General features: G+C 42.0%; 2 protein-coding genes across 2 annotated transcripts in view; one reads left to right on the forward strand and one right to left on the reverse strand.

Annotated features, from left to right (window-relative positions):
• The window catches only part of LOC130196675 (protein NLRC5-like), a 1,158,129-nt gene that overhangs the window by 1,083,445 nt on the left and 55,963 nt on the right, over positions 1 to 18,721 (reverse strand).
• Positions 1 to 18,721, forward strand: part of LOC130196333 (ribonuclease inhibitor-like) — a 180,099-nt gene that overhangs the window by 45,611 nt on the left and 115,767 nt on the right. The window contains exons 4-5 of the mRNA XM_056418356.1: positions 11,194 to 11,367; positions 16,057 to 16,230. Of these exons, the coding sequence (XP_056274331.1) occupies positions 11,194 to 11,367; positions 16,057 to 16,230 (348 nt within the window). The remainder of the gene's footprint in view (positions 1 to 11,193; positions 11,368 to 16,056; positions 16,231 to 18,721) is intronic.

Consider the following 18,721-nt stretch of genomic DNA (forward strand, 5'->3'; position numbering starts at 1 on the left):
TTTTTCAAATGTAAATTTTGAAAAGCTGAAGGTTTACCTTTTGTTGCTTACAGCCAGGATGGACTATTCCTAGTTTGGCTAAATGCAAATTTTTTGGTGCATTGTCAAAGGGCCTTGGAAATGCTTAGGCTCAAGGGTGCTGTTGCATCGACCTAATGGACAGATCCTATACCGGACCTTGAGACGGATTTACCCTTTTACTTTTTACCTGTAGGAAGCTTTTCAATGGCTTGGTTGGGACCTAATCACGTAAAGGGGGATAAATTGGATTTTAATAAAGCTTGTGTTAAATAACCACCAGTTTTAAAATTCTAAAGCCTGCCCAAAGGGTTTGTTAGGCTTTCCCGTAATAAAACGCTATCTTGGTACCTTTCGAGAAAACCGCATTTCAAGTGCCGTTAGTTAGGGAACAACATTTCAGTTACTATCCTAGGGTTAAGTTACCCCGAACTATCGTTAAGTCAGTTACAAGCCGAAGGCCTCAATCAGGGGTTTATCCACGTAAATGAACCAACGTTTTAAGTGCTTGGACGTGATTGCGATCATGGGGATCCCCGTCATTCAACCATTGGGAAAATTTTTATGTTATTTTGGGGCAGGAGGATACGTTTGCCCTTTGCCAGTAAGGGCCTATCAAATTAAATTTCATGTCCAAGGGGCCGAGTTTTTAAAATGGCACCTGAAATGTCGATGTTGCAATTTGAAACCTCAGTCCCCAGGGAAACTCAATAGTAGGACTACTTTGCCTGAACTTTCGTAACTTGCTGGAGATACTTTAATGACAAGTTGAAACGCTCCCAAAAATGGAAAATTGGGAATTCCGTAAATTCATGATAGGAAGCAAACCGTGATCCTTTAAAAATAAAAATGTCAAAGGCTTGGTGCAAACCAAAAATTTGAACAACGGATTGAAACGTTTATCATTAATCATTGTAAGGCTTACTTTGCGTGCAATTGTATGGTAATCCCTTATTAACGAGCCTATTTGCTAGGCCATTTTACCCCAATGGGGCCCCTTACTGTGCACAATACGTTCACAAGTTTTTTAGAACGATGTCCCAAAGGTTGAGACTGGCCCCTTTTGGGGGGGGGTCCATCGTCTTGACTTACAGATGGAAACCTTTGGATTACTACAGAAAAGTCTTGTAAGATGTTTTTTGGTAGAAGATTGGCCACTATGTCCATTCAGGCAACTTGGTAAATGTACCGGTTTTTTAAAGGCTTCTAACATCATCGTTGACATTTTTTAATACTTCATTTAGGTAAATGTTTATGCTTTGGGAAATTGGGCCCAAAATTGCTGGTTTCATTTTTTAGAGTTAAGCATCATAGTAGACTTGGGTTTTACTGTAACTTGACGTTTAGATGCCAAAGAAGTGCTTCCCCAAATTTCCCCTATGGCTCGTAGGAACACTACTGTTATCTTTATGGCCCTAGCCCAAAATTACGCTTCCAGTCGTAGCGCGAACGATCGGGGCCGGGTCAAGGTGGGGCCAGACTTTCAAAAGGGGTGCGGCCCAAAAAAAACCCATTTTGTTTTAATGCTTCAGGACGGAAGGATTGGGCTACCAAGGTTAAAAAAGACAACTAATATCTATTCTGAAGCGGGAAAGGGTTTTTGGTTCTTTAATTTATTCATAAAGCAAGAAAAAAGCACCTGTTTTTTTAATGCATTTTATGGGGGAAGGACTTGTTGAAGGTCATTATTGTTGCCAAAACATTAAGGAGTCCTGGGGACATTCCTAAATTATTGAGAGAAGGGTTAAATTTTACCAAATTTAACAGAAGTATTCAATTAATAGCGAAATCGGGTTTATGCTAGTAAAAATAAATATTTTTCGCCCCGGGGGCTGGCATCACTTTTGCTGGGTTATACGTTTAAAGTTCCATTTTCATTTAACAAGGCTTTTTTTGAAATGGAGCCCTGATTTTGTTAATTTCGTTTTAAAAAATTTAAAATCGTCCTTTTTTTAAATGGTGTAGCAATTTCGAGGAGGCACGGTAAAAAATTTTTCCCGTTAGGAACGGAGGGTTTTTTTTTCTTGGAAAATCCTAATCTTGGCCCCGGTAGTGCCGTGAAAATCGGGGCCGGGTTTGGAGATTTTTGGGGATTTTCTTCCGTTTCGGAACATAAAAGCCCGGGGAATTGTGTTTTACCGGTTGGGAAAAGGAGGAACGGGCTCACTCATGTTAAATGGGAGGTTCTTTATAATTCGCCCCGGAAACGCAATATTTTGGGTTCATTTAATGATTTATTAGTTGAGTAAGCAGGCCCCTTTTGGGTTATGACCTTCCTTAAAGGGGAAAAACGGGGGTTTTTGGCAGAATTTTTTAAAATAACGTTCTCGGGGGGCCTTAAAGGTTTTTTGGGCCAATAAATTTGTCATAATTTCCCGGTTTAAAATTCTTTTTTAGGAAAAGGCGGTTCCTGAAAAAAACCATAATGGGCTTTATTGGGGGTTGCGGGAAAAGCGGTCGGGCATATTTTTTAAAGGGAGAAAAGGGGCCCTATTACGAATGTAAACCCGGATTTTAATTCGCGGTTTCCCAGAATGAATTCCTGGGCTTAATTGGCCGGAAGAAAATTTCGGGTTAAAATTAAATTGATATAGAGGGAAAATGGGGAAGTGTTATACACTTTGGGCTGGAAAAAACCAAAAGGGTTTAAACCCTTTTGTTTCCAAAATATTTGGATCGTAAAATTTTCCCTTCGGTCTGGGGTTTTTCAGTCAGGAGAAAAAATGGGTTACGTTAACCGTTTAAAATTTTGAAAAATCACTTTACTTAAGTTGAATAAAATTTAAACCCCAAAAATTTGGAGCCCAATCGCTGCTGAGTGGTTTTAAATTTGGATTTCCAACTTCCAGCAGATGTTAAAGGGGGCTTTACAATCCCTGAAACTAACGAAATACGGTGGTTTTTAAAATCACTGAAAACTAAAAGGGTTTTTAGACCAAACGTCTCTTTTTTTTCCTAGGGAATTGGGCCCAAGGGGGCCCTTTATGAGCAGACAATTGGAATTTACAAACCTTAGCAGGGATAAAAGTTTTTGGGTTTTGGTCTGAGAAGGTTCGGGTTCCTAAAGAACTCGCCATTTTAAGGGTTCCAGGTTAGGTAAAAAAAATTTTCGGGGGCCCCCCGGGGGGAGTTACTAAAGTGGGAAAAATAAATTTCCGGGCTTTAAAAAAAGGGAAAAGTTTTTGGGGCCCAAAAGGGTTGTAAAAAAAACCGCTTTTATGGGGAAGCCTTTTTAAAACCCTGTTTTTTTTTTAAGCTCGAGGAGCGGGCAATTTGCCCTAATTAACGATTTGTATCCGCCCCCAAACCGGGTTTGCAAATTCCCTGTAAAATCCCGGAATTAACCCCCGGGGGAAAGTGGTTTGGGTTGCTTTTTAGGAAATTAATGGAGTCATGCATTGGGGTGCTTTTATCGATTGAACAATTTCCCCCTTACCCGAGCCCTGAGGTTTTAATTTAATGTCGTCCTCTGGGACCCTTCAGGGCATAAAGGCCCCAACCATCCTGTTTAAAGAGTCCCCAAAAAATTTGATTTTTTTCAATGGATCCAAACGGTATATCCCTAAATAAAGCCTCCGCGGCAGAAGACAGTTTTGGCCATTCCATTTTGCAGGTTTTTTTGGTTTCCGGATTTCATGTTAGGGGGCCAAAAAAACCTAAAAATGCAGGGCACTTGTAGAAAATTTTAAGAAACCGGTAAAGGTTTGGAGGAAAAAGGGGTTTCTGGGTTCTCGGTCGGGCAGAATTCTTACAAGACGGGACTCGCAAAATGAAGCCTCGTGGGTTGAACGGGCTCGCATTTGAATCCTTGCAAATTAGTATAGTGGTTTTGGTCCAAACCCCGCATTTTAACCCTTACTGGAACACTGATTACCGGATTGCGAAAGGGTGCAAGCCATTTAGCGATTCGGAGTTAACCGGGGAGGCGTAAAAGTAAGTTTACATGTTTAGGAGAAGTTTTTCTGGTTGATAGGTATGGCCTTCATTAAAAAAACTGTTTTAACCAGCCATTTACTACGGATATTTTAGCCTGAATATTGAAATAAATGATATACCCGGGGTAAAGGGCAAACTTGGTTTTCAGTTTGGTTTTAAGAAAGGGGTCGGGGCCCCAAATGCAAATTTTATATGAAGGGTCTTAAGCAATTTTGCGTAAGTAAATCTCCTGAAACAGGATTAATTGTGCAGGGTCTTTACACCCAAAATGAAGGAGCTTTTAAACTTTAATCTAACTACTGTGATTTTGGGGCATTGATGCTCAATATATTTGGTAACAGGTGTAATTTTCTTACTAAAACCTCAAATTCATTATGCATAGGGAATGATTCGGTTCTGGCCAAAGTTTCCCTTTGCAGGTCCCATTGGCCAAAGAAATTTGTATGAAAGTTGGATCATGCATCGGAGCAATTACTATAATTTCAACTTAATGGCTTTTCAATCCCAATTTTTAAAAAAATTCGGCCAAAAATTCAAAGGTAACGCGAACCCAGCATGGTTTGACAGGGAGGGAAGGCAAGTATAGGTTCAGGGGGCAAAACCCGGGTGAGCATAAAACGTTTAAAAATGCCAAGAGGGCCATTTTCCGATTGAAGGGGTGGTTTCGGAAGAAATTTTTCCTGTACTATAAATGACCCGTTTGGACGGTCACTGGCGTCGGAAACCCAAGGCTAAAAGGAAATAACTTCGCTTTTTTTGGTACTGGATGGTACCACTAACCAGTTGAGTACAGAAATTTGACTTGACTCAGTCTTTGGCGGGTTATTACAAGAAGACCTTGACAGGCAGCGAAAAATAAGGAAATTCTGCCTCAAATGAAAAGGAATGAAAAACCCAATCTCATTCCTCATAATTAAGTTTTATTTCGGAAAAATCGTTTTTCCAATAAGCCAATTCATTTAACGGGGTTAACCCCTTTTGCGCTCAGAATGACCAAACAAACCCGTTTAATTTCATTATGGGGCCCCAGTGTTTAAAATTAGGATTTGTGTCGGAAATGACAACCAGGTTTTTGTATAGTCACATGTCAATTTTTTAAAACGATCAATCTTTTAACTTCCATGTTTTCGAACTTAAAAAGGGGGTGTTCCCGGAAAAAGTTATCCAACCCATTTTTCAGGCTTAATGGCCAAACGGTAAAAATTTTAAGGAAACAGCTGGCGAAAAAAAATTCCCCACCGGATTTTAGTTTGTTTACCTGTCAAGGAACTTCCTTAATCATTCCCATGTAACTTTAAAGGACTTTTAACCAATGTTAGGGCCCTATAATTCCGGGAATGGAACCCAAAATACTTTTATTCTGAAATTTTTCAAACTTCGAGTTTCCCGTTCTTAGATGTCGAAGGGTTTTAGAAGTACCAAAAAAACCCTGTGAATTTAAAAAAATAAAATTTGGTCACAAACCCCGTAGCCAATATCGCCACGGAAAAATTTTCCTTTTCAAAGAAGTAATACCAATCTGATACAATAAATTTGGCCATCATTGTTAATTTAAAGTTATTAAACGCCCAAATATTCACTAAAAGTCTTTTGAATTTTCCATTCCGGGAATTTTTCCGGGAAAGAGAAAGGTAAGTATTCATTTTTTTAAGAATCTGGTTTTAAACGGGGGGGAAAAACTGAAAAAGGATCCTTAGAAAATCGTTGCAAAAGGGAAGCTTTATGCTGTTAATCCCTTGCAGTAATGGACTTAGTGTCCCATACGGGCATGATTGGGTCAGGATTGTTGTAACGGCCCGTAATTTTTGTTTAAATAATCCAATAATTTTTAGCTGATCACCTTTTCCTACCATTCGGTTGTCAAAAAGGAGAATTCTTTCGAAACTCAGATTGTCAGTCTGTAATGCCTCTTTTTATAATCGTTAAGGGGGCATTTTAACTCCCAAAGCCCCTTGCAAAAGTTTTTTACCTGGCTAAATGAAATTTCTAGAATTCAAGGGCCCAGGATAACTTTTAAAGGGAAAATTGCTAAAACCCCTTTTAAAAAACCCTATCAATTAAAGGGGTAAAGGTCCCGTTTGGAATTTCCCCTTTTTGATAGTATAAACAGCTTTTCCTCAAAATGGGAAGGTTTAACTCTGGATTGCCCCAATAAAAATGCAACGGGTTAAAATATCAAAAGGGTTGGTTTAAAACACTCACACCTAAGTTCGAAACGAAAAACTTTTTTCAAGGGGAAAATACAAAAAGGGTAAAAAATTTCTATCAATTTAATTTATAATTTTTTTAACTGAACTTTTCTAAAAAGCCTAAGTTGAAAGTTTTATTTAAAATTGGGTTCAAGCCCGGGTTAGAATGAATAAAATTTTGGTTTAAAAATTTTGGGGCACAAAGGGTGTAAAATTAAGGGAAAGGCTCTTTCCCTTTAAAAAAGTCATAAAGATTATGAAGCTTTTTTTTCCTGGTTAAAGACTTTTTTGTAGGTTTTCGTGTTAGCCGAGAGGGAAAAATATTTTAGCGTTTTCCCGTTTTGTGGAAACCAAGGGTAACATCAACCGATTGTTTAACTAGAATTTCGCCCTACCCAGTAAAAATAAAGGGAGCCGTTTGTGAACGGGAGGTTCTTTTAGACACCTTTTTAAAATTAACATTATTTTTGAAGAAAGGTGAGTTTTTTAATAGCTGGAGGCTTGCACGGGAGGGATTAGAACAGTTTTTACGTTAGGCCTTGTGAGAACTGATAGCTCTTTTTTCCCGAGGAACTATTTATGAGAAATTAAATGATCCCCTAGGTTTCCGAGTGTCCCTTCTTATTAATTTTAAAAGTATAGACACGGTTTTTAAACTTCATATTTTATGGATTTTAAAACCTTTCAACAGTTAGAAAAAAAAAGGTTCTAAGTACCAATTGTTGAAAAATTTCTTTAAAATTTTGACAAAATGACATGAACCCGGGTTAATATACCGGTCAATTGCACGGAAAGGAATTTAACTTAAGCAATGTTTGGAAATTTTAAAGAAAGGGGAGACAACCCCCGGTCCTGCTTATGCCAAAAATTTTTTTTGGAAACTCCCCCCCCCCAAAAAATTAAGGGGAAAATTTTTTTTTAATTTTAAAAAAATTTGGGGGGCAAAAAAAGAAGGGGTTCCCCTGGGCCAAAAAATTTCTTTTCCCATTTAAAAATTTTGAAAAAGGGTGAGGTTTGAATTACGGGAAAACCCTATTTTTGAGTACAGCTTCCGCTGCCCGGGGCGGAATTAAAATGGTTTCAAGCTTTTTTAAACTGCTTGGGAACCATGGGAAGCATATTTTTGGGTTAATCCCCGTACCTAGAAAAAATTTTTGAAGAAATTTTTGGATTGTAAAAGTAATTTTAAAACTTAATCTTTTTAAAACCCCTTTGGGCCCTCAGTTGGGGGTAACAGAAGATCCACGATAAGGGTTAAAAAATGAAGTTGGAAAAACTTTGGTTCCCCAATCTTCATAAGTACTGAATATTTAAAAATTTTAATAATGAACATCTTTTAAAATCGGGCCCTTGTATTATTTAAACCAAAGAAACCCTTGTTTAAACTTTTTTTTGGGGGAAAATTTGATAGAGTTTGAGCTAAGTAAAATTTTCCCCAAAACCAATTTTTGTAATGGTCTTTCCCTCATTTTGACACCTTCGACTAACCTTTTGGGATTACCTTTCCCAATATCCCTGGGAAGGAAACATTTCTTTTGCCCCGGATGTTGGGAAAGATGCCGGGGAAAGGGAAATTGGTAAAAGGAATTCGTTGATCAACGTAAACAAGGGGGCCGAAGGCTACATCCAACAAATTTTTTAAGTTTAAAACCAAAAAGGGGGAAAAAAACCCTTTCAGGATAAATACAAGGTTTGGAAAGAATTCGGGAAATTTCAAGGGTTCAATTTTGATGAACCTCAGTTACATCCCAAACCGGAGGAAAGCGGGGGCCTAAAACCCTTGGATTTGGGTTCCCAAAAAATTTAAATGATTTTAAAGAAGGCGCTGGAGAACCTAAGGGCCCCGTTTAAACTAAACCGGTTTAAATTTGCAGAGCAAAAAGTTACGTCAGAGGGTTTTAAATCGAACTGGAATGTATGGCAGCAAACCCATTAAAGATATGGGTTCTTAATAAAAATAATTTAAGGGGGTTTAAATGACTGTTGTAAAGGGCATTACCTTTAAAAGTGGCATTCTCGAGTAAAGGCTTCAGGAAACTGGGTGACGTGTTTGGGTTCAAAGGAGTTCAAAATCTCCTAAGGGTAATGGCCAAAAAAATTTCCCCCCTTCGTTTAAAAGCTTTATAACGACAATCGAAGCAAAGGAAAACCGTTGAACATGCCATTAATTTGGGGAATCCAATGATATATTAACTTTTTGGGTTTCAAAGTGTAATAATGGTCGCAAGGTATTAATATTTTATGTTAAAGAAATGTTTTTAATCATAAGAAGAAAAATAAGGATTAAAAATTAAATTTCCTTTTTGATATAAACGAAGTACAATAAAGAACCAAAATTCTTTAAAAATTTTTAATGATGCGCTGAAATTCCTCCCCTTTTAAACTCTACATCTTAAATTAAAGCTCCTAAAGCCCAAGATAATCACCTGGTGATCTGCTAACAACATTTTATTTACGCAAAAGAATTCATTTCAACAGGAAATTGTTTGAATTTTTCATAATTATTATCAAAAAAATTTTTAAATCATGAAAAAAAATGAAAAGAATTATGAAAAAGGAAAGAAGTTAAATTTATGAAAACGGGTTTACAAAGGATAGTAATTTTTAAACCTAATGAAACTGGTAAACCCAATTTGGGCATGAGACATTTAAACAAGGGTACCAGGAAGGAGAAAACTTTACATGGGTTTTTTGGGGTCATATTAGATTGGTTAATGAAGTATTAAAAAAAATTTAGGGGGTTATTTTGAAGAAATCCTCATGAAGACCTTGTCAATAAACAGATTTTCCCTTGGGGGTTTTTAATCATTCCAACATCGCTCATGTACTCATCCAGCTTGATTACTGCTCACTGTCAGGCATTGATCCTTACTGAGAGCACTTAAGTGATGATCACAAGTCAGACGACATTCAGTGAAGGAAATCTTTGCTAAACTTGACAAATTGTTAGACGTGTGATGACTGTTTTAATGACCAAGCATGAAATTCTTGTGACCAAGTTGTTGAAACATGAATGCATTAAATGATTTTTCTGACATCTGATGTAGTATTTAATGCATGTAGTCTCTGAACAGTTCAAGAGAAACCTGACACTGATTTGCAAACAACGAGACCGTTTATAATTACTTCCATTAGAATTTACATATGATTCAAAGTCTTAGATAAGATGGTCTGTTCACATTCAATAACTGATGATAAAAAGTTTTCAGTGTTCTGACATGAACTTGCTGTCAGAACTTTATTCATGACCTGTCAGACAATTTCAGAAATGTTAATTATCTTAATCAGAAGAAACAAAAAACTAGATGAAATTGATTAAGTCATACATTGTAATATTAACAATCTCAATGGCCAGTTTACAGAATAGGAGACAAAGGGATATGAGGGAATAAAAGTCATTATGTAGATTTCTACTTGACACCATCTTGTGAGCTGAAAACCATCGGTCTTGACCAGAACTGCTTTCCTGTGTGATGTCACTCTGACACTGTTGATCAATGTGAAGCATATTTTCCACATGAAGCTGACCATCAAGACACTGAAAGGCTGACAGATAGAGACTGTCAGGGAAAACTTATGATGAAACACCAGGATCAGATGGTGCTGCATTGTCAGACATGTAGAGGACAAGATATGTCTGTAAAGATGAGTTATTAACTTGTCAGAATTTAGATTAACAAAAAATTCAGTTATGTTATTTAAGACAGGGATATGTGAATGTATGACAATTATTTAACAATGTAAATGTGAACATCTGTGATCAGATGTGACAGAATACCATTCTGATGATAATTCTTAGCTATGTCACCTGATGTTAACAAATCATGATTATCAGGAATGCCAGATGTTGTGATAACATTGGGGTGTTTGAAATCTAACGCCTGTTTCTGCTGATCTCTGCCATGTCTAGCCATGAGCTGCATGAGATTCTGAGAATCTGTTCAGACAGACACTCTGTTCTGGAGTAGAACTTTTAGATAGTGGAGTGGCTGAACATCTGTCTTCACTGTAAAACCTCCTGTAATGTTCTGTCAACCATCATGAGGCTACACTTCAGACAAGGCTGCTGTCATGAGAAACATAGACAAAAGAGACAGGATAAAAGTAGAAACAGAACATGTCTGTTCAGAGATAATATTTGATGACCACTGTCCCAAATGTGTTTCTGTGGGCCAGATAAAGCTTTGTCTGATTGAAGTGATTAGATCTGAGATCAATAGTAGATAAATCGGGTAGGTTTAAGAAAAATGAATACCCTTATAAAAATAGTTTATGTGACAGTTCATGATTTACAAGAATGATCAGAGACTGTTGTAATATACTTTATTGATATGATAGACAGTGTCTCTGTAGATTTTGTTCAGTGAGTTTTAAGACAAAGTTGCAGATCACAAACACATTGTCAGGGCTGATTGTCATCAGACAGCTATGAAAAGAATCTGAAAAGTCAATCTGAGAAAAAAATGACATACTTTCAATAATTAAGTTTAAAAAAAATCAGATACTTTAATACTTTTACTCAAGTAGTATTCTCATTGGTGACTTTTACTTTTACTTGAGTAATTTTCCAGTCAAGTATCTTTACTTTTACTCAAGTATGACGCTTGGGTACTTTATATATATATATATACTTGAGTGAGTCAATGTTCCTCATAAAAAGAGTTATTTATTCACACATAAAGAACCAAACATTGATCCATTTCAATGAAATAAGTGTTGAAATGAAACTTGTTGTGATCCTTGTGATCAGGTTCATCTTCTCTCTGAAGTCATGAATCCTCCAGCCGTAAGCTGCTTCTACACGTCTGCTACCAGCTGCAGGAAACCTTGTGAAGTGGAGTTCACATTAAAACATGAACTCATCTGATTGGATGATGAACAGATTGTTTCTGTCATCTTTTCTTCTTCTTTCACTGACGCGATTTTAACTAAATGTCTGTTTACAGAAGAAGATTAAACCAAAGTGAAAGCCACTCGTGTTCATGATGTCAATAATGATTCATTGTGTATTGATATAATAAACTCTGTGTGTTGTTTTGTGTGTTTACAGTCTGTCAGGCTGTGGGATCACAGAGGAAGGCTGTTCTTCTCTGGGATCAGCTCTGAAGTCAAACCCCTCCAGTCTCAGAGAACTGGATCTGAGAGACAACCAGCTGCAGGATTCAGGAGTGAAGCTGCTGACTGGTTTTCTGGAGAGTCCACGTTGTAGCCTGGAGACTCTGAGGTGGGTTCACTGTCTGCTGCTAGTGTAGCACCTTCATGTTTAATCAATAACTGTTTGATGGATCTACGTATTGATCCATCAAGTGTTTCATTTCCTGGTGACATGTTCCACTTCACATCAGCTGCCTCGTTGCATGTCGTCCTCTACAAGCACGACATGGACAACTTGTCTGGCCTCATGCTGCTGATGGATTACTGAACAGGCCTATGGGACAGAGCCAGGGGCCACAGGGTCAGGGGCCAAAGGGTCAGGGGCCACAGGGTCAGGGGCCACAGGGTCAGGGGCCAAAGGGTCAGGGGACACAGGGTCAGGGGCCACAGGGTCAGGGGACACAGGGTCAGGGGCCAAAGGGTCAGGGGCCACAGGGTCAGGGGACACAGGGTCAGGGGCCACAGGGTCAGGGGCCACATGGTCAGTAGCCAAAGGGTCAGGGGCCAAAGGGTTAAGGGCCAAAGGGTCAGGGGCCACAGGGTCAGGGCCCAAAGGGTCAGGGGCCACAGGGTCAGGGGCCAAAGGGTCAGGGGCCCCCTGTCCTTCACCTCCAGGATGTCAGTGAGAGACACAAACACACAAATAGATACATTATGACTCCAAAGAGACACAACAAGAGTCGTGATGAGTGCACTACACATACACACCAGTAGGGGGCCGTACATGTTCTACCGGGGCCTTCGGGGCCATCTTACTACAGCTGAACAACCTCACGACATCATGTTGTGGAAACTCCTCATATTCACACAACACTGCAACATTTGACAAGTGCATTAAATGTTCCTGCGCTCACACACACACACACACACACACACACACACACAGAGAGCAGACACACACACACAGAGAGCAGACACACACACAGAGAGCAGACACACACACAGAGAGCAGACACACACACACACACACACACAGAGCACACACACACAGAGAGCAGACACACACACACACACAGAGCAGACACACACAGGGAGCAGACACACACACACACACACACGTGCTGCATGTCGTCCACATCGATGTCATGACCACAGGAACTGATCCTCAAGAACCTGTCACATTGATTCATGACAAGTCAACCCAACAACACTGCGTCACGACAACACGGCTCACTCAAGAGACACATTCAGCATGATTCCCCTCAGATGAAGGATATGAACTCCATGGTGACGTGTGGGTCGGTTTCCCTCACAGAGACAGCTTATTGATAGCATTCAGCAACACATGGATGAAGCTCTCTGACGCTAACAGCACGGACAGTTTCATCAACACGCTCCTCGTCTAACAGACTAACTCACTCCGGTTCCCAGAGCAGGTCCAACCCGCCTCCCCTCTGCTCCACCAATCACAGCCACGCACCTCCACCAGCACACTGCCTCCCCATGATGGGCTCGAGGGGGTTGAGGACAGACCCCTCCAAATACAAAGCCCCCTGGACAGGGTCGCTTCACGATAACAAAAACATCACCAGAGACCAACAAACACAACGCCACGACAAAAAGCAGCTGACTCAGCAAATGCATCTGGACATCATGCTGTGGACTGAATGGAGAAGTGGCCTCTGTCCTGCTGGGGAGCAAAGAGTTGGATGTCTTGTCCAACCAACATGAACATGCTGTGGCCCTCCTGCTTTCAGGGGACCAGGACGCTTTGAGTCCTGCTTTGAGTTTGTTAGAGCAATCTGCTGGACTGGAAGAACTTCTTTCACTGAATCAGGGTTTAAATGTGTTGACAGTGACGTGATTTTAACTAAATGTCTGTTTACAGAAGAAGATGAAGTTCTGTTTTAGGACTAGGTTTTACAATCCCTGATTGATTGATTTGTACTCCTGAGATGTAAAGTGGGTTAACGCAGACATGCAAGGTGTTTCCTTGTAAGGGTCATGGTGCCGTCTGTGGGACAAAAGGGTTAAAAGCCTCATTGGAGTCATCAGGTGGGCACCCTCCATCTCCGGTGTTTCGATGATAGGCCCACAACACCTCCAGAGGGCTCATCGGCAACACCTGGCGTCCCAGATGTGCCCCCTCTGCTTCAACCCTTCTGCGCCACAGATGCTATTTTGGGGCCCAGGTGGCGTCTCTCCTCTTCACCCACAGCCACCGGCTTGCCCACTCAGCAGCGCTTGAGAGGGCTTTGATGGCTTGGCGTTGGGCTTGGCCTCGAATTCCCAAATCCCTAAGCAACCTGGTAGTTGTCTTTCCAACAAAGCCTCTGCCGCCGACTTCCACTGGGCAAACTTTGGCTTTCCAGCCACGTTGCTCAGCATCAGCTGCCAGCTCGGCGTACTTAAGGCTCTTTCTTTCGTAGGCCTCTACAGCATCCTCCCAGGGTACAGTCAGCTCTACGATGTACACCTTCTTAGTTGAGGAGGACCAGAGCACGAGGTCTGGTCTGAGGTTCGTAGTGGCGATCTCTGGTGGAAAGTAGAGCCTTGGACTCAGATCCACCACGAGCCTCCAGTCTCGCGCTGCTCCCAGCTGACCGAGGTCTGATGTTGTATTGGCCTTGGTCTTGGTTGGCTTTGCACCTTCACAGACGAAACCTCTTGCAGATGTAGGACGGGATGATGGAGGTAGGCCATTGATGGTTGTTCGTCTGGTCTCTAGCATAGCTGCAAGGCACTTCAGCACTTGGTTGTGCCGCCAGGTGTAACGGCCTTGAGTCAGGCCCGTCTTGCAGCCAACCAGGATGTGTTTAAGGTTTGCTGGAGACGGGCAGAGTGTGCACGCTGGGTCTTCTCCACATTGTTGAAGGTTACTGGGAGATGGCAAGACATCATACGTTGCTCGTAAGATGAAGCTGGTGTGAAATGCTTCCATACTCCACAGTTCCTTCCAAGAGAACTTCCTTCTCTCAACACCCTCCCACCTCATCCACTGTCCCTGTTTCGATTGGGAGACAGCCTTTGCGCACCTTGTTGCCTGCTCTTGCCGGCGCACCTCCTCAACAACCAGACCTCTGCGCTGAGATGGAGCTGCCTTGTGCCACGATGGTCTGCTCTCTCCGAGGCCAACGCCTCCTCTCCCCTGTTGCACAAAGCCAACAATGTCACGATGCCTTAGGTCTGCCTTTGCCTGCTGTGTAGCTGCGCTTGCAGTCCATTTCCTTCCAGTCGCCAGAGTAGGAGCTGTTTGGGCTACAAATGGGTCACAGGATTCTGTTAGTGTCATTTCCAGCCTTACTTTGGAGCACTTGAACTCCTCTGTAAGACTGGACACAGGCAGCTCCAGAATGCCTCTTCCATACAGCCCTATGTTGCTGAAGCACCTGGGAAGACCCAGCCACTTTCTGGCAAACGAGCTGATCAACCTCTCCAGTTTTTCAATCTTGGAGATAGGGATCTCATAGATGGTAAGAGGCCACATCAGCCGGGGTAGAAGACCGAATTGAAGGCACCAGAGCTTTAACCTGCCAGGAAGCAGGGACTTGTCGATACTCTCGAGGCCGCAGATTGTGTCCTGCCTAAGCTGGTGCACTTGATCTTTGTCCTTGAGGTTGGCATCGTACCAGCGCCCTAAGCTCTTCACTGGCTTCTCCAACACTGTTGGTATGGGTTCCTCGCCAATGAAAAAGCGCTGCTCTGACAGCTTGCCCTTGATGACTGATATGCTCCTGGATTTGCTTGGCTTTATCTTCATCCGGGCCCACTCAATGTTCTCCTGGAGCTTTTTCAGCAGTCGCCTTGTGCATGGCATGGTTGTTGTGAGTTTGGTCATGTCATCCATGTACGCTCTGATGGGAGGGAGTCGAAGACCAGCTTTGAGCTGCTGACCTCCTACCACCCATCGGGAGGCTCGGATGATGACCTCCATTGCCATGGTGAAGGCCAGAGGGGAGATGGTGCATCCTGCCATGATCCCTATATCCAAACGCTGCCATGCTGTGGTGTACTCCTTAGTTGTGAGGCATAGCTGGATGTCCTGGAAATAGGATTTGACAAGAGTGGTGATAGCCTGTGGGATGCTGAACAGGTCAAACGCAGTCCACAAGAGACTATGAGGAACAGAACCAAAGGCGTTGGCGAGGTCCAAGAACACGACATGGAGATCTCTTCCCTCCTTTTTGGCAGCTTGGATTTGATGCCATATGTTTGTATGCTCCAAGCAACCAGAAAAGCCTGGAATCCCTGCTTTCTGCACTGTTGTGTCGATGTATTTGTTTCTGTCTAGGTACACAGCCAGCCTGTGAGCTACTACGCTGAAGAAGATCTTGCCTTCAACGTTTAAGAGGCTGATGTGGCGAAACTGGCTGATGTCAGCAGCATCCTTTTCCTTAGGGATTAGGACGCCACCGGCCCTTCGCCAAGCTGTTGGTATCGATTGTTTCTGCCACACCACCTTCATTAGCCTCCAGAGAAAGCGTAACACATCTGGTGCATTTTTATAAAGCCGGTAAGGGACTCCGTTGGGCCCAGGAGAGGATGCAGCTCTTGCTCGACGAACAGTTCTTTCCACTTCACTCCACTTGGGAGGACATACATCTAGCTGGTGTTCTGGAGGATGTATTGGTGGCATATCCGGTGGAAGGGTGATCTGTTCGCACCGGTGGCTGTCAGTGTGGATTCTTTTCAGATAAGCTTCAAGATCTTTCCTTGTTGTTATGAAACCAAAGTGAAAGCCACTCGTGTTCATGATGTCAATAATGATTCATTGTGTATTGATATAATAAACTCTGTGTGTTGTTTTGTGTGTTTACAGACTGTCAGACTGTTGGATCACAGAGGAAGGCTGTTCTTCTCTGGGATCAGCTCTGAAGTCAAACCCCTCCAGTCTCAGAGAACTGGATCTGAGAGGAAACCAGCTGCAGGATTCAGGAGTGAAGCTGCTGACTGGTTTTCTGGAGAGTCCACGTTGTAGACTGGAGACTCTGAGGTGGGTTCACTGAATTATAAATAAAGATAAGAGCCCAATATGATCTTAATGTAACATGAATTAACTGATGATCACTGATGTGAACAGAGAGAAATGAGCTGAAACAAATGGTTTCATAACCAGATGGAGTCCCTGCACACACATTTCTCCTTTCAGAGAACAAGAATATAATATCTTGTCTCTTTTGATTGACATCGCTTGACGCCTGAAGAAACTGAATTTAAAGCTGCAGGACAATTCAGTTCAATATGTTTTATAAAATGAAGTCCTTTATTTGAAGTTACATTTTTCAAAAGCTTTCTGTTTTAAATCCCGCCTTTATTTTACTTTAAATAAGAGAAAATAATGTATTTATTATTAGAGTATGTATTATTCATAATTAATACAGTTTGTGGCAACTGTCTCCAATTTGGCCTCAGCAGCCGAGGCCGCCCTCATAAAAGGGCTCAGTGGAGAGTAGAGAGGGGCTGAACAGAGGCGCAGTCTTGCGGTCTGCTGAGTGTGGTGTGTGATCCGAATGAAACATGTTGTCAACCAGAACCTCTTTGTGCCTGGCTGATCCTTGGAGCTTTTGGGGGAAACCCACGGGTAGCGGCCAGTGGCGGCTGGTGACATTTTGTGGGGGGGGGGGCGCAGTTTAAATAGCACTCAACAATGAGAAGAAAAGAGGTTTTGAGTAGAATATTGTAAAAAACAAAGCTTTAATTCAAGAACACAGCGTGCTCAACACTGTCCAATAACAACTATCAACACACTGTAACTTTAACATGAGAGGTTCAGAGCAGCTTTAAGACACATGGGGTTGGGTTTCAGAGGTTTACAGAATAAAAGAGTTTCACCCTCACATGAAAGAGGTTCAGAGCAGAATAGAGTCAGAGAGATCACATGTTACATTGGGTGACAGAGCAGACCCACTACTGTAAAGACAAGTAGCTCCTCTCTTTAAAGTGGTCAAACGTCTCAATAACTCTCTGGTTAAAGTCAATCATGTCTGTAACCAGCCTGTTTCATTATTCTTGAGGGAATGTGTCTGTTTCAGAACTTCTTCGTTGTGTTTCGATGCCAGTTCGGTCTCCTTCTGCTGCTCTGCAAACAGGGTTAGCTTCATGCTGTTAGCTCGTTAGCTTCATGCTGTTAACTAGATAACTGCGGCAAGATTTGTGCTTTACACTTGTCTGAAGCTCTTTAGATCCCTCACCCCGTTGTAGTCCAGAGAGTTTCAGTCCCAGGACTTTGGAACAACAGACAGGGGAAACTAAACAGCATTACTCACTGAGCCTCCAGCTAACAGCTCCGTTAGCTACCTGCTCCCGTAGCTCTGTGGAGCTCTCTGGGCTGAGGGAACGATACCGGTCTCTGATCTGCCGAATAGTCCAGTCACGTGAAATAATAAAACGATGTCATTGGCCAATGAGCGCACATTTTTGTGCCCCAAGATTCACATTTCATCTGCCAATGAGAAGCCGTCCTTGCCGAAACGACTGTGAAATGTTTGCTCGCTGCACACACGCTGGGCGGGCCCGTAAAGGGGGCTTCTCTCCGTGATAATGAGTGGCGATATATTATATTTTTTCACATTAACTTAAGTGGTTGTTGACAGGCTGACGGTCTCCCACACACATTTAGCGCGTCAACACGGTATATTTACTATTTAAATGATTTGGCATATAATGTTTTTTGACAGGATGTATTTATTTTTTCATTTTTTTTTTTCATCTCAAAATGTTAAGAGGGGCGGCGCCCTAGCGCCCTCTATGGATGCACCGCCACTGGTAGCGGCGCGAGACCTGCTACACTGTTCAATTGGAAATCTGTAATAATAAATATGTTGTAGATGTTATTCAGTTTAGTTTTCTTTATTTAACTTGACAGTCAGTTGTTTCCTACATACACACGTTAATACAACTGTTGGCTACTTCAATGCATATGGCACAAAATCATAGAGCGCATATCTGACATTGATGTTCTGACCTTTAGTGAGGAAACTCTCTCTAACTGGACCTCAAGGATTTTAATTATACCTGATATACAATCATGACACTTGTCTGGCTTCATGCTGCTGATGGATTACTGAACAGGCCTATGGGGCAGGGTCAGGGGCCACAGGGTCAGGGGCCACAGGTCAGGGGCAGGGTCAGGGGCCAAAGGTTCAGGGGCCCAGGGGCATAAAGGGTCAGGGGCCAAAGGGTCAGAGGTTAAATGTCAGGGGCTAAAAGGGTTAGGGGCCGAAGGGTCAGGGGCCAAATGATCAGGGGCCCCTTGTCCTTCACCTACAGAATGTAGAGTCCGCGTTGTAGACTAGAGACTCTGAGGTCAGTAGAGGGTTTGAGTATATGTGGTGTTGTTGTTTTTTGTTTTGTGTGCTGCTTCACTGGCAGCTGATGGAGGGAGTCTCTGGAGACACTGATCCATCTCTTCTGTTGTCTTCTTCTTCTCTCACCAGATGGAAGTGATCAGCTGAGTGCTGATGATCCAGAGAGCATCTGGAGAC

The sequence above is a fragment of the Pseudoliparis swirei genome, chromosome 7 (genome assembly GCF_029220125.1).
Source record: "Pseudoliparis swirei isolate HS2019 ecotype Mariana Trench chromosome 7, NWPU_hadal_v1, whole genome shotgun sequence".
Taxonomy (NCBI): Eukaryota; Metazoa; Chordata; class Actinopteri; order Perciformes; family Liparidae; genus Pseudoliparis; species Pseudoliparis swirei.